At 41.5% G+C, this 14,378-nt stretch overlaps 1 protein-coding gene across 1 annotated transcript in view; it reads right to left on the bottom strand.

The window, feature by feature from the left end:
• Positions 1 to 14,378, bottom strand: part of Nipa1 (NIPA magnesium transporter 1) — a 50,233-nt gene that overhangs the window by 18,066 nt on the left and 17,789 nt on the right. The window contains exons 2-3 of the mRNA XM_021652642.2: positions 7,429 to 7,476; positions 6,359 to 6,449 (exon numbers count right to left, since the gene is read on the bottom strand). Coding sequence (XP_021508317.1) covers positions 6,359 to 6,449; positions 7,429 to 7,476 — 139 coding nt within the window. The remainder of the gene's footprint in view (positions 1 to 6,358; positions 6,450 to 7,428; positions 7,477 to 14,378) is intronic.

Consider the following 14,378-nt stretch of genomic DNA (forward strand, 5'->3'; position numbering starts at 1 on the left):
GCTCCCCTCCCTTTAACTTAATACCAATTGAGTACATTTAACTTTGTATGAGCATAGGGATGAGCTCTTCTACATGGATATTCTCTCAGGGCTATTCTCTCTGAAGAAAAGTGGTTCTACCTCTCCCAGTAGCCATTAACACTGGAAAAAGCTATGCATCCTATAGGAAAAGAAAAATAATAAATAGTCTTACTCAGAACTGAACCCTTGAGCTACAATAATGACTGATCTGGCAGGATATGTTCACTGGTATAATAGTGGCAAAGATGGTAATTAACCACTTTCTATACCACAAGATGAAACTCAAGCCTGGAAGAGTTAACTGAGAAAAACAGAACAAAACAAAATAAACAAACCATCAAACAGGAACAACAAAACCCGTGTGTGGCTAAAACATAGTACTATCATTCTACTAAATGAACATAGTAAATAAACCAACTCCTAAGTTCTCGGCTTCATAACCATAAATGAGTGCATCTCCCAATTCTTGGAGGAGAAGTTACTTTTTCAGTAGATGGTGATTACAACAGAGACCTACAACTGATCAATGTGCAGAGAGGAAGAGACTGTGGAGTACTCAGATCTAAATGGATATGATATCCCTTCCTTCAGCGATCAATGCAAAAGGGAGCGTGGGCAGAAAGATACGAAGAGCCAGAGGGGTTGGATGTCTGTTTATTACCTGATATAATAGTATAGTTAAGAGCATGTATGAACTCCAGTGGTGTGACTGCTCGCACAAGACTTGCACAAAATCAAGCCAGCTAAAATCCCAACATTAAGTCTAATCCAGTTTTCTTCAGGGACGCTGTTCCTAGGAGGCTACTCATGCTCCAAGTTGGTCCTACACCTGAGCATATACAGAAGCACTAAGTGGACTTGGTGGGTGTTTTAAATTTTTTTCTAAAGAGTATATATGTAGGTTGGAGAAAATCATTGGAGAGTATAGGAAAGGAACTACAGGGGAAGGAAAGGGAGTAGATTTAATCAAAATGAATTATATGCACATATAAATTTCCCAGATAATAGAATCATAATATTTGTTCCTTGCCTTTTCTTTTTTTGAAGCTTTTAATTTTTTTTTAAATTAAGAATTAGAAACTTGTACATTCTTCTTAAAACAGTTTCAGTAAGCTCTCTAGGATTGTGTTGTTTCTCCTAAATTACCTAACCTGGTGCCATATAACTATTTTCATTTCTGCATAGCTGTAGAAATGTTCTAACTTTTTTCTCTAGTTTTAGTAATTAGTCTTGTCTTAGTCCATTTTCTCTATAAGTAAGTTGCTGTAAGTAAGTATCCCAAACTAGGTAATTCACAGAGAACAGAGGTTTATCCATATCAGTTCTGTAGGTTGAGGGCACAAGGGAATAGCACTTGAATCTGTGTAGCACCTTACACAGCACAGTGGAAGAAATCACAAGGCAGGATGAAGCAAGTGCCTGAGTTCACGTCTTTCCTTCTTAAAAAGTCACTGATGTAGTCACTAGAACTGTCCTCCAGACACCATCTATGTAACATGCTTTTATCTAATATCGTCGTGGACTTAAGGAATGTTTTACCTATTTGTTTTTCTGTAAGTGGTTTTATGCCTGTATGTGAATCTGTGCATCACACACATCCCAGTGGCTGTGGAGGCCAAACAAGGGAGTCAGATCCCTGGGACTAGAGTTATGGACTGCTGTGAGTCATCATGTGGGTGCTGGGAACCAAGCTGAGTCCTCTGGAGGAGCAGCCAGTGCTCTCAACCATAGAACCATCTTTATTATCTCTCACTTTTTTTTCCTGTTAAAATTGGCTACATGGATTCTGGAAGCTGTTTTCTGTACATTGAACTGTTTATATTTTCCAGATGGGCTAACCATTTTATCATAAAATATCCTTCAGTAGCATTTTTTTTTTTTTTTTGGTTTTTGTTGTACAGTTTGTTTTGTCTGGTAGGTAGCTTTTCTAACACCTTTACAGTTACTATTTAGATAATATACTTTGTTCTCCTTTTTAAGTTTTTAAAAACATTTGGTGCAGGGACTCTACATGTGAAATATGGGTGCCAGGGGTTGAACTTGGGTCATTTGGCTTTGTGACAAGCGCCTTCACCAGCCCCCGTGTCTTCCAATATCAACCTGTTTGTATTGCTGAACATATCACTTGTTTACGTCTAGAGATACTTTAAGGAGGGGAATCAATGCTAATGGCATGAGGTAGAGAGGCCAAGGATGCTGTCAAACAAGCTATGGTATACAGAACTCTGCTCAACATGTTCAACAAAGAAATATCTGACCTCAAATGGCAATAGTGTCAAGGTTAAGAAGCCCTGTTTAAAGAATGTCAAGGACAGAGAAAGGAAGCTAAAACATCCACAAAGTTACGTCTGGGTGAGGTCCTTTGGCATTAATTAAGATGATTCTTAACCCTATACCCCTTTCTGTAATTTGGAAATTATTTCCGAATAAGTTTTTTTTAACCCATGATAAAGTATATTGTGATGATTACTTTTATCATATATTAAACTGTTGTGTATTATAGTGGACCTAATTGAGGGGGCTCTCTGTTCTATTTAAAAATATAAACTGATTTTCTGTCCAGTGTCATGTTCTTTTATCATACACATATATACTTTGCCATCTTTGCTTTTTTTCCAATTTAATTTGATTTGCTTATTATCTTTTTTTCAGAAAGTTCCATTGCTTAAAGCATACACATAGTTCTGTGTTTGAGGCCTAAGACCACAGCAGGGACAAGTCCTATACTTCACTGGGTGAATAACACTTCTTGTGAATAGTGGGTCACTTAAATTATAAAATGGCATGAGAGCTGACATACATGTCAAATGTGCCATGTTCAAAGACCATGGAAACAAATGGGGAAAGCAGAGGGGTGATTCCAAGCATAAGCACCATTCCTGCCCTCCCAGATTTCTGGGGCGTCTAAAACACAAAGTGACATTAATAGCCAGCATATGTTTGGAAAAGATCAATGTGGTAAAAGATATTTTCAAAGTTACATGTGAAAAAAACAGTTGAGCTTTTTATTGAGATTTTTAAAGTTTTATTTTCTGTGTGTAAATGTTTGCCTGAATGTACACCTATGCACCATGTGAGTACAGTGTCATCAGAGAGCAGAACAGGGCTAAAGATACCCTGAAACTGAAGTAGCAGGTAGACCTGAACTGCCATGTGGTTGCCCAGAATCGAACTCAAGTACTCTGAAAGGGCAGCAAGTGTGTTAACTGCTGAGCCATCTCTCCAGCCCCTAGATCACAGAATCTTAAAGTGAATTTAAGACAAAAAAAACACACACACACACACAAAAAAAAGAAAAATGGAGAGAGGAAGAGAAAAGAAGGGGAAGTTGGGGGACTGGGAGGAGGAGAGGGAAGGGGCACCCTCGGGATGTAAAGTAAATGGACTAATATAAAGTTTAAAATAAAGTTATCACATTGGCCTCTGCAAGGATTGGGGTCTGTCTGGAATAAAACTACAGCCATATACTCATGAAATAAAACAGCTATTCCTCTTCTCTCCTAGTCTGTTTATTAATAGTGTCTTCAAAGGTAAAACAGAACATCAATATCTTTGTAGTCATGAAGGTCTCATAAAAAAACATTTTTCTCCTCAAGATCCAGCCATATACCACTCCTAGGCATATATCCAAAAGAGGCTCAAGTACACAATAAGGACATTTGCTCAAGCATGTTTGTAGCAGCTTTATTTGTAATAGCCAGAAGCTGGAAACAACCCAGATGCCCCTCAACTGAAGAATGGATACAGAAATTGTGGTACATCTACACAATGGAATTAAAAACAAGGAAATCATGAAATTTGCAGGTAAATGGTGGGATCTAGAAACTCAGCAATTAAAAACAAGGAAATCATGAAATTTGCAGGTAAACGGTAGGATCTAGAAAGGATCATCCTGAGTGAGCTATCCCAGAAGCAGAAAGACACACACGGAATATACTCACTCATATAGACATATAATATAGGATAAACCTACTAAAATCTGTACACCTAAAGAAACTAATCAAGAGGGAGGACTCTGGCTAATATGCTCAATCCCCACTCCGAAAGGCAAAGAGGATGGACACCAGAAGAAGAAGAAAACAGGAAACAAGTTAGGACCCTCCCACAGAGGGCCTCTGAAAGGCTCTGCCCTGCAGACTATCAAAGCAGATGTTGAGACTTATAGCCAAACTTTGGGCAGAATGCAGGGAATCTTATGAAAGAAGTGGGAGATAATAGTAAGAGCTGGAGAGGACAGGAGGCCTACAAGGAGAGCAACAGAACCAGAAAATTTGAGCACAGGGGTCTTTCCTGAGACTCATACTCCAACCAAGTACCATGCATGGAGATAACCTAGAACCCCTGCACAGATGTAGCCCATGGCAGTTCAGTGTCCAAGTGGGTTCCATAGTAATGGGAACAGGGACAGCTTCTGACATGAACTGATTGGCCTGCTCTTTGATCACCTCCCCCTGAGGCGGGAGCAGCCTTGCCAGGCCACAGAAGAAGACAATGCAGCCACTTCTGATGAGACCTAACAGACTAGGGTCAGAAGGAAGAAAAAAAACCCCTCTCCTACCAGTGGACTTGGGGAGGGGAGTGTGTGGAGAAGAGGGAGGAAGGGAGGGGTTGGGAGGGGAGGAAGGAGGGAACTAGAGGGGGAATACAAAGTAAATAAAGTATAATTAAAAATAAAAAATAAATAAAAAAAAAACATTTTCTAGCAAGCCACATGTTTGGATGGGGTTTGTTCCTACAGATACTAATGTTGAAATTTGGTTTGCAATTTTAAAAGGTGATCACATCTCTAAAGAGATTACCGGGCAGGGGTGCTGAACATCCTTAATTGTAGCACTTGGGAAGCAGAGGCAGGCAGATATCTAAGTTAGAGGCCAGCCTGGTCTACAGGGCTACACAGAGAAATGAAGAAAAAGAAAAAGAAGAACAGGAGGAGGAGAGAAAGAGAGAGAATGAGAGAGAGAGAGAGAGAGAAAGAAAGAGTTTTGCAGCTCTCACAGGACTCAATTTGTTGCCACCTGTTATAACGTGGGAGTTCCCTCTGGGTTGCCCACTTTGCTTTTTGCCAAGGAATGAAGTAGTCTGTGAGCCTCACAGATGGGGTTGCCTGGGTCTGGAGAGACAGAGCTCAGTAGGTAAGAGCATATGTGGTTTGCCTAGAGAGCATAAGTTCAGTTCCCGGCCCTGACTTAGTCAGCTCATTACAGCCAGTAACTCTAGCTCCAGGGGTTTAACGTCCTCTTCTGAACTTCCAGAGCACCTGTACATACATGTACACATAGCCACACACAGACCACACATATACACATAACTAAAGATAAAAATAATTGTTTCAAAAATATAAGTAAAATAAAATAAAAATAAACAAATCTTTATCCAGATGTGGTGCTAAATAACTTTAATCTTAGCAGTTGAGAGACAGAAACAGGTAGACCTGTAAATTCAAGAACGGGCCTGGTCTACATAACGAGTTTCAGGACAGCCAGGGCTACATAGTCAAAAGATTAAAAAGAAAGAAAGAAAAATGGGCTGTCCAATATTGTACTTTGAGGCTTCTAGAACTATGAACCAAAATTAAAACCTTGTTTATTAAAAAAAAAAAAAAAAAAGAGCCATTCCCATCACTTTGTTACAGCAAGAGAAAATGATCTAGTCATCAATTTAATAGAAAGGGTGATCTTTGACAGCTGTCACTCTTTAAATCTTTATTTATGTCCACATCTGGGTAACTGGAGAATAAGCCTGGTCATATTCCTAGTCCAGGAGACCTGGTTCCTTGTCACAGGCAGGTATTTCAAACCATGAAACTCCAACTTGAGAGTGTGTAAGATCCCAGTTGGATCATCCCTAACACAGTCAAACTCAAAGCTCACCCAGAGTATCTATTTGCTGGACTATATGATAACAAACCCTCTTCAACATGCATTGATGCCCAAATGTCATGTACCCCGCTTCAGTAGCTTGCTGGAATAAGGTGGGAGAAGGCCTGTCTAGCACAGAATGCTAAGCACCCACATAAAATACAAACTGACATTATACACCAAGGTTTCTAAGAATAACATGCCATGGTATTAGGAAGACTCTAGGTTCTAAGAAGTTTCCCAGAGCAAAGCCCTGGGGAGTAGACAGTGGCAGACTCAATAAGTATGAATAAACTAGAATACAAAATACAATGAAGTGAGTCCTAAGAGAAGTATTAGTAATGGAAATATGAACTCTAGGTACAAAAGACCTATCTTCATCAACAATTTTATTTTTAAAACAGAAACATTTATAATGGAAGGGTTTTTTTCTTATGTAAATTGAATATTAAATATCAAAACAGAATGTCAGTTCTCACCCAAATGGTACTCCAAGGGCACCCAAGGGAGTCACCAGGACTGTAGGGACTGCAGTGTAAGCTAGGAAGTTTCCAATCTGGCCAACAGCCACTGTCAAAGAGAATCACAAGGATAGCACTTGCCATTACCAGCCACCCTTTTTATCACCAATCAACATTTTACAAGACTGTTCTGAAGAGGCTTCTTTTGCACCATTTCTGAGGAAGCAAATCTACATGTTCACAGATCCCAGTGGCTGAAGTTCACTGGTCTGGGGAGTAGTCTCAACTCTCATATTGTGATATGACCAGCATTATCACAATGAGAAGTGCAACACTGAATATATTTTTTATTGCTTTACGGTGCCAACACTCAAAGTAGTTTATCCTACTTTTAATATATACACAGTGGTTTCGGTATTTGTACACACTGCAGTAGTGAGCCGAGGCACCACACTGCTTTTGACTACAACTTCATACCCAGTGACCAATCTCGCCTCAACAAGTTGGGCAGAGCTTCTCAACTGCCTTCACGTGACCTCAGACCCACTCTAGTGGAGAAGCGGGCCAGAGCTGGGCTGCACAGGACTGCTGGGTGCACCACTCACACAGCCTAAAGGAGGCTCCCAACGAGCACAATTAGCCTCAGCTAGGTAGCATTTTGTTTAAAAGGCAATATATGACAGACCATGTAACTTTAAAAAACGTTGATCTTTAAGTTATAGCATGTGATCTTTGATCTGTTCTTTGAGTCAAGAATCTTCTTTGTTACGTCAAGAGTGCTCAGAAAGCGAGTCAGCCTGAACAACCAAAAGCGACAGCGCTGTGACAAAGGAAGGAGAAACTGCTTGATTTCTCCACATCCAGTGTGACACCCAGCAAGGAGCCTATGCCTCCTCCCAGGTCAGCATTCTAAACTTTCTCATCTCCTTTCTTCCAACAAAGGGGAGGACAACAGGAAGAGAGAGTGAATGTGGAGTGCAGAGAGTGGGATGTATGGGAGACCTTCAAAGCCCTCCCCAGCCCTGCCCAGGTGAATGGCTTTACAAAGAAATAAAAAGACCAGAATCTTGACTCTAGAAGCTACTTACTTGCAATTGTGCCAGCCCACCATACAATGTCTGTTAGGTAGGAAGTACCTATAAAAAAGAAATGAGAAGAATATCAGGAAAGCAGGTTTATTTAGTGGTGTGTGTGTTATACGTACATGTCTGTAGGGGTATGCAGTATGCACACCTGTGCACCCACGTGTGCAGAAGCCAGAAAGGGAACCAAGTATCCAGCTCTATTGCTTTCTTGTTTGCCTTATTTCTTTGAAAGAGGGTCTCTCCCCAAACCTGGACTTTTGGTTTTTTTGTCCCTGCTCTGGAGTTATAGATACTCATGAAGCCATTTCCAGATTTCTGCATGGATGCTAGGATATGAACTCAGAGCCTCAATAATTATACATCAAGTATTCTTACCAACTGAGCATCTTCCCAGCCTTATCTAGTAGATTTACTTACCATATATGGGTGCTGGAGAGATGGCTCAGAAATTAAGAGCACTTACTACTCCTGCAGAGGACCCAAATTCAATTCCTAGCACCCACATCAGGCAGCTGACAACTGTCTGTAACTCAAGCTTCACCCTCCGAAGACATGTGTACAAGCTATATCATTCCCCCCAACATGTATAATTTAAAATGTTTTAATATTTTTAAAAGGTATACACGTCAACAAGTAAGAGATTTACAATGACACTTAAGAGAAACCTTCACATAAAAACTAAATTAAAAAAAAAAAGTGTGTTATCTTGCTTATCCAGATCATAAATAATCTTTAGTCTACCAATGAGAAGGCACTAAAAATAGTAAAGTTGGGTTTGAGCAGGTTTTTGTTGTTGTTGTTTTGGTTTTTTGTTTGTTTGTTTCTCAACCGACGCAGGCTGACCCAAAAGACAAATAACTTGCTCATAGATTTGTTTTCTTTGGCCAAACGAGTCACTACCTAAAACATAAATATTCTTGGGAGTCTCTACTATTCTCCTGCCTCACAGGGTTTTTTAATTTTTAAATTGTATTTATTATTGCTATGTATATGTAGGGTTATTTTTACCTTACCCCCAATCTTAAGGTGATTGTAAGGTCCAGAGGAAACACCATTTCCCCAAATTCTGGCAATTAGACAAAAGCCAGCATTCCTCAGGAACTCTGAAGCCAGTTCCCCTCTACCAAAATGGACCACTTCCCTTATGACTGGCAGAAGGGCAAATGGCTGTCTGGTGTTTCTAACAAAGTGCATGCTGGCCTCCGGGCTCCCTCGGTATCACGAGTACCTGTTACACATTTCAGGGCCCATGGGCATAGATGCTCTCTTCTCCTCCCTGCCCTAAACTCCCCCAGCTCCTGCCCCCTCCCTCGCTATTCATTCTCCTTATAACCCTGCTCTTTTGGCTATGTTCCCTCTTTGGCCTGTGCTCTCTGTCTTCCTCTCTCAGTCTCCCTCACTCCCACTCTCTCCCTCTCTGCTCTTCTTCTACCTCTCTCCTGGCCATATTAAGTCTACTACTCTCTTTCTCTGCTCTGGGCTCTTCCAAATGCCTCTGGCTGTTCTCCCCCTCATATCTACAATAAAAGCTTTACCCCAAACCACACCATTGAGCGGTCATGTTGTCAGTTTATACAATGATGTCTGGGGAATTATCTCTGCAACTTTAGGTTCATGTGTTGCCTACAGTAAATGGTCTGGTATATTTCAGAAAGGTAGCCTACAACACAGCAAAAATAAATAAGGTCTAATGGTAGGGAAGCAGCGAGTAAGGTTAGTTAGGAGTCACTACGTGGTGTCAGCAAGCAGGTATTGGGAACCTGCAGGACCCTGAGCAAGGAGAAAATGTGTATGTGTGTGTGTGTGTGTGTGTGTGTGTGTGTGTGTATTTAGAGGTGAGTAGATAACTTCTGGAAGCCAGTGTCTTCTCCAACCGTAAGTTCCACTGATTAAACTCAGGTCTTTAGGCTTGCACTCAGTGTGCAACAATGATTGAATGACTCAGCATGAGCACTCCATGAGGACTGCTGAAGTGGAGCAAATGCATCTTTCATGATGAAATGGCCAGGGATGGAATGCTGTGGTTTGAATATGAAATGTCCCCCAAAAGATCACGTGTTTGGACATATGGTCCCAAGCTTCTAGTGCTGTTGGGAAGGTTATGAAACTTGAAGTAGACGCCTGCTGGAGGAAGTGTGTCACCAGCTGTGTCTTGATGTGTGATAGCCTGGCTCTCTGCTTCCTGGCTGCAGACACAAAGTGACCAGCTACCTCATGCACCTGCAGCCATGTCTTTTGTTACATAAAGGATGGATTCCTTCTTAATCTGTAGGGCTTATGAAATAATCTTTCCATTGAGTTGTTTCTTGAGAGGAATTTGGTGAGATCAAGTAGCAAAGCAGCTAACAGCAAGGATCACTCACAGTACAACTGTTGCCCGCAGCAAGAATCCTGTGAATTAACAAGAAGCATGACTGAAGTTAGAGAAACAGATTCCCAGAGGCAGCAGGACAAACACGTGAAAGCAGCCAAGATTAAGGAAAAACTGGAAACGTTCCCGAACACTGGGTACATATGTGATAAAACCACATTGTCAGAAAGAATGCACAATATGTAAGTGGCCCATAATGGTAACAGGAGCCCAACCTTATCTCTTCTGGAACCTGGACCTCATCCAGCTGTGCCTCATTTTAAAGTTCATTTGTTTCTTTCATCTAATGAACCATCACTTTTCCCATTCCATGTGTCTTTGTCCAAATCACTGTTTGCAGACACAAGAACCTGGCAATTTCAGCAGGTGTGCTCTAAACTCAGATGTGCACCTGTAACTGCTGTCAATTAGCCAGCCAGTAGGGAAGCAGGAAAGGCTTTTGAATGCTGTCATCCCTAACCACAGCACTATTCTCTTCTTCCTCAAATACTTGGAGACGATGGGAAAGTTCCCATGGAATGCCTGATCAAAGCCTAGGGAATCCAGATTCAAACTCTTTTTTCTCATCTTTCCTTTTACTGGTGCCCAAGTTTGACTCCTATTGCAAAGAAAACCAACATGAAAAAAAAAAAAAGCTTATTTGGCTTACATTTTCCAATCACACACAGTTCATCTTTGAGAAAAGTCAAAGCAGAAACTCAGACAGGAGCCATGGAGTAACAGTGCTTACAGGCTTAGTCTTTATGGCTTACTCACCCTGCTCTTATACAACTCAGGACCATTTGTCCAGGGATGGTCCCCCACCCCCACGATGGACCGGGACATCCCACATTAATCATTAATCGAGAAAATGTTCCACAGATTTCCTTACAGGTCAATGATGGAAGCATTTTCTAAAATTAAACTGATAAATGGTTATCTGGGAGAGTCTACCTTTAAAGCAGAAGTTCACAAGAACCCACATGGACCCCAGACAATCTATAAGACACCCTCCCAAGGACTTCTGCACACATGACCTGTCACCCATAGGCATTTAATAGGTCACATGGACATCAACAATGCCAATGTCAGACGACCAATCAAAGTGGTAGCACTTAGATGGGTGCGCGTAGTGTTGATAGCCTGCAGGTGCTATCTTCTGAGTACCACTCCATACAGCCCCAGACTTTCTCTGACACCACTGACATTCTCTTGTTCACATCCACTCTTTCTTCCTTCCAGCTTCCTAGGAAGGCCCACTAGGAATGACAAGGACTGGCATACTCATGAAACACTTGGCCAGAACACAGCAGCTCTCACCCGTACCTTCCACTTGCCATAACTCTTTAGGATCTTCCCCAATGATCCTACAATGTAGGATCGTTAGGGAAGAGGGTGGACTCAACCCTGGCACCTGCAGGTTCTCAACACTTGCCTGCTTCAACACTACTGGTGACTCCTAACTGCCTTTGCTCCCTATGTTCCTCCCATTGGGCTTTATTTACTTGTGTTGTCACAAGCTACCTTTCTCAAATTCTCCTGACAGTTCACTCTCGGCAACACTAGCCTAAGGATATGGAGATAATTTCCCAAGAAAAAGACATCACCGTAGGGGTGAGGCCTAAGGAAAACTTTAAACAGCATTAAATAGCAACCTAAAAGCACAAACCATAGTCATGCATTTGCATTTAAGCAAGCTTTTTCTCTGAAACTAGTCATCTAATAACTCAGGAGCTGGAGAGTATCCCATCTAGATAAAAGAATCTCAGAGCAAGGACATTCCAAGACTTAATCCCAAGAGACAGAAACAAATTAAGCAAATGGTTCAACCCTTTGACAAAGAAATGAGGAAAAACCAGAAAAACTGGAGATTAAAACTGGTGTTTCTAACTGCACCACAACTATTGTCAAGCTAACCCAGAGATGCCAGGGTTCACAAGATGAGAAAGAGGATACTCTAGCCCCTCAGATCTCCTTGAGGACTCTTGTAGACAAAAGGGACATTATTTTTCTATTTCAAAAGCTCTGCTACTTGTCTCTCTCTCCTCAGGATCTTTATGGGAAATCTGCTTTCATTTCACTTAGACATTACAACACACCTTCAATGTGAAATAAGTTTAATCCTGAGAACCTAAAAAAAAAAAAAAGGTTACTGTAACACCACAGGCCTCAAAACCAGCTCGGTGATGGGGAAATTCAGCCAAAAGACATATGTGTATACTGCAGCAAAACCTATTTTGCAGGAGTCAAGGAAAATGGTCTGAACTGTCATATGTTCATGCACCCATGGTTCTCTATTAGAAAAGGAGACTATGTAATGCAAAAACAAATGATAATCTCTGCTGGTGCCCAAACTCTGCTTTTCCAAAAGAACACCATGGGATACATAGAGACCCTGCCTCAAAAACAAAAACAAAAACAAAAACAATGGGTAATTGTTCCCATTCCATAAAGGGCCAGCATCCATATTTTTCTACTTACCCCAAGTTACCAGAAAAATGGAACCCAGCCCTTCAGTCCATTCAAAGAGTGGAGCTTCCTATCAACCATCCTGTGGCACTCCCCTTAAGAGAAATGTCTAGACTACTGGTGATGATTTAAGTCCTTTTTCACTTACAGATTTTCAATAATACAAGAGCTAGGAAGCATTTCTGAGGAATATCCTATTTACTAATTATTTCTGGACCTTAACTTTAGCTTATGACCTCACAAGGTAAGACTTATACTTATGCCTGCTTACTTCTTACATCCCTGGAGGAAAACAGAATCTTAGAGGAAACTTTAAAAATGCATACAAACAATTCTGTTCTAATGAGTACCTCTCAGATCAGGTAACCACTAACTAATGGGGATTCTAACTCCTTATCAGAGAATCATAGGTATGGGCAGATTAGAAAGCCTTATTGCAGGAATAAAAAAAAATTACATTTAAATGATTCTGAGAACATCAGAGAATATACTTTCAGAAAGGAAGAAAATCCTCCCCTATTTCCCAACAGGCTAATTGAGGCTTTCATTAATTCATCAACATGGATCCTACATTCTCCAAAGTATAAGCTCTTCAGGTTAATATTTTACTATCCAGTAAGCACCAGAGATTAAAGAACACCTCAGGACATGGTATACACTCACTTATAAGTGGGTATTAGCCTTATAATATAGGATAGCCATACTAAACTCTACAGACCTAAAGAAGCTAAACAATAAGGAGGACCTTATGGAGGATGCTTAATCTCATTCAGAATGGCAAACAGGATAGACACCAGAAGAGGTGGCAGAGAGGAAACAGGATGGGAGCCTACTGTAGAGGGTCCTCTGAAAGGCTCCACCCAACAGGGGATCTAAGCAGATAGTGAGAGTCATAGCCAAACTTTGGGCAGAGTGCAAGGAGTCTCATGGAAGACGGGGTGGGGGAGAATAGAAGGACCTAGAGGGGACAGGAGCCCCACAAGGAGACCAACAAAGCTAAAAAGTCTGAGCCCAGGGGCCCCTGCAGAGACTGTACCAACCAAAGACCATGCACAGAGAGGACCTGGACCCCCCCCTGCTCAGAAGTAACTGATTGGCAACTCAGTGTCCATGTCCGAGTAAGGGGAGCAGAGGCCACCTCAGTCATGAACTCAATTGCCTGCTCTTTGATCAGTTGTTCCTGGGGATACGGTCTTGCCAGGCCACAGAGGGAGAGGATTCAGGCAGTCCTCATGATACTTGATAAGCTATGGGCAGATGGCAGGGGAGGAGAACTCCCCCTTTTATTGGACTAGGGGAAGGGGATGGGGGGAAGAAGGAGGGAGGGTGGGAATGGGAGGAGTTGAAGGAGGGAAAGTTCAATCAGGATATATAATGAATAAATTGTGAAAAAATTAAAATAAAAAAAAAACCAATGCCTTGGGAACTAAAGATAAGACCACAGAACCTTCACACTTAGCTGCTGGACACTGCTCTCTTAATGTTTAACAGTTAAGATCTAGTCGAAGACCAAAAGGAACAGAAATGATCATATTTGCCCTTAAAGACAGTGGCTAGACCTATCTAAAAGATCCACATAAACCTCAGAGATTCCAGAGAGAAAAGGGGGGGGGGGGGCCTGGTTTCAGGACATTGGGCATGTAAAAGCACCAACCACTACCTCCCCATCCTGAGTGTTCAACATGTAAGGACCTGGAAGTCCAGCATTTGGACTGATGCTGTCTCTGAGAAGAAAGGACTCAACTCCCAACATCATGCCCACCTTACAGGGCTCGAGGGTGCTGAGGGAACAGGCTAGCTCCTGATCCCTGTTGAAGTACACTGAATTATCCTTGAAGTAGTGGGTAAGAAAACTAATCTGTTATAAAGAGAAGCCACTCACTTGCTTTCCTTGCAAACCTATTTTCCTGATAGTTTGGGGTGGGGGTGGGGTGGCAGGCATCCCCTCCAAGACAGTATTTTACTACCTCAAGCATCTGCCAATTTGAAAATCAGGTTTGTTTGTTTGTTTTTTAATTTTTGTTTTTTTCTTATTAGTTACATTTTATTAACTCTGTATCCCAGCTGTATCCCACTCCCTCATTCCCTTCCAATCCCACCCTCCCTCCCTCTTCTCCGCCCTTCCCCTTTCCAA

The sequence above is a fragment of the Meriones unguiculatus genome, chromosome 14 (genome assembly GCF_030254825.1).
Source record: "Meriones unguiculatus strain TT.TT164.6M chromosome 14, Bangor_MerUng_6.1, whole genome shotgun sequence".
Lineage (NCBI taxonomy): Eukaryota > Metazoa > Chordata > Mammalia > Rodentia > Muridae > Meriones > Meriones unguiculatus.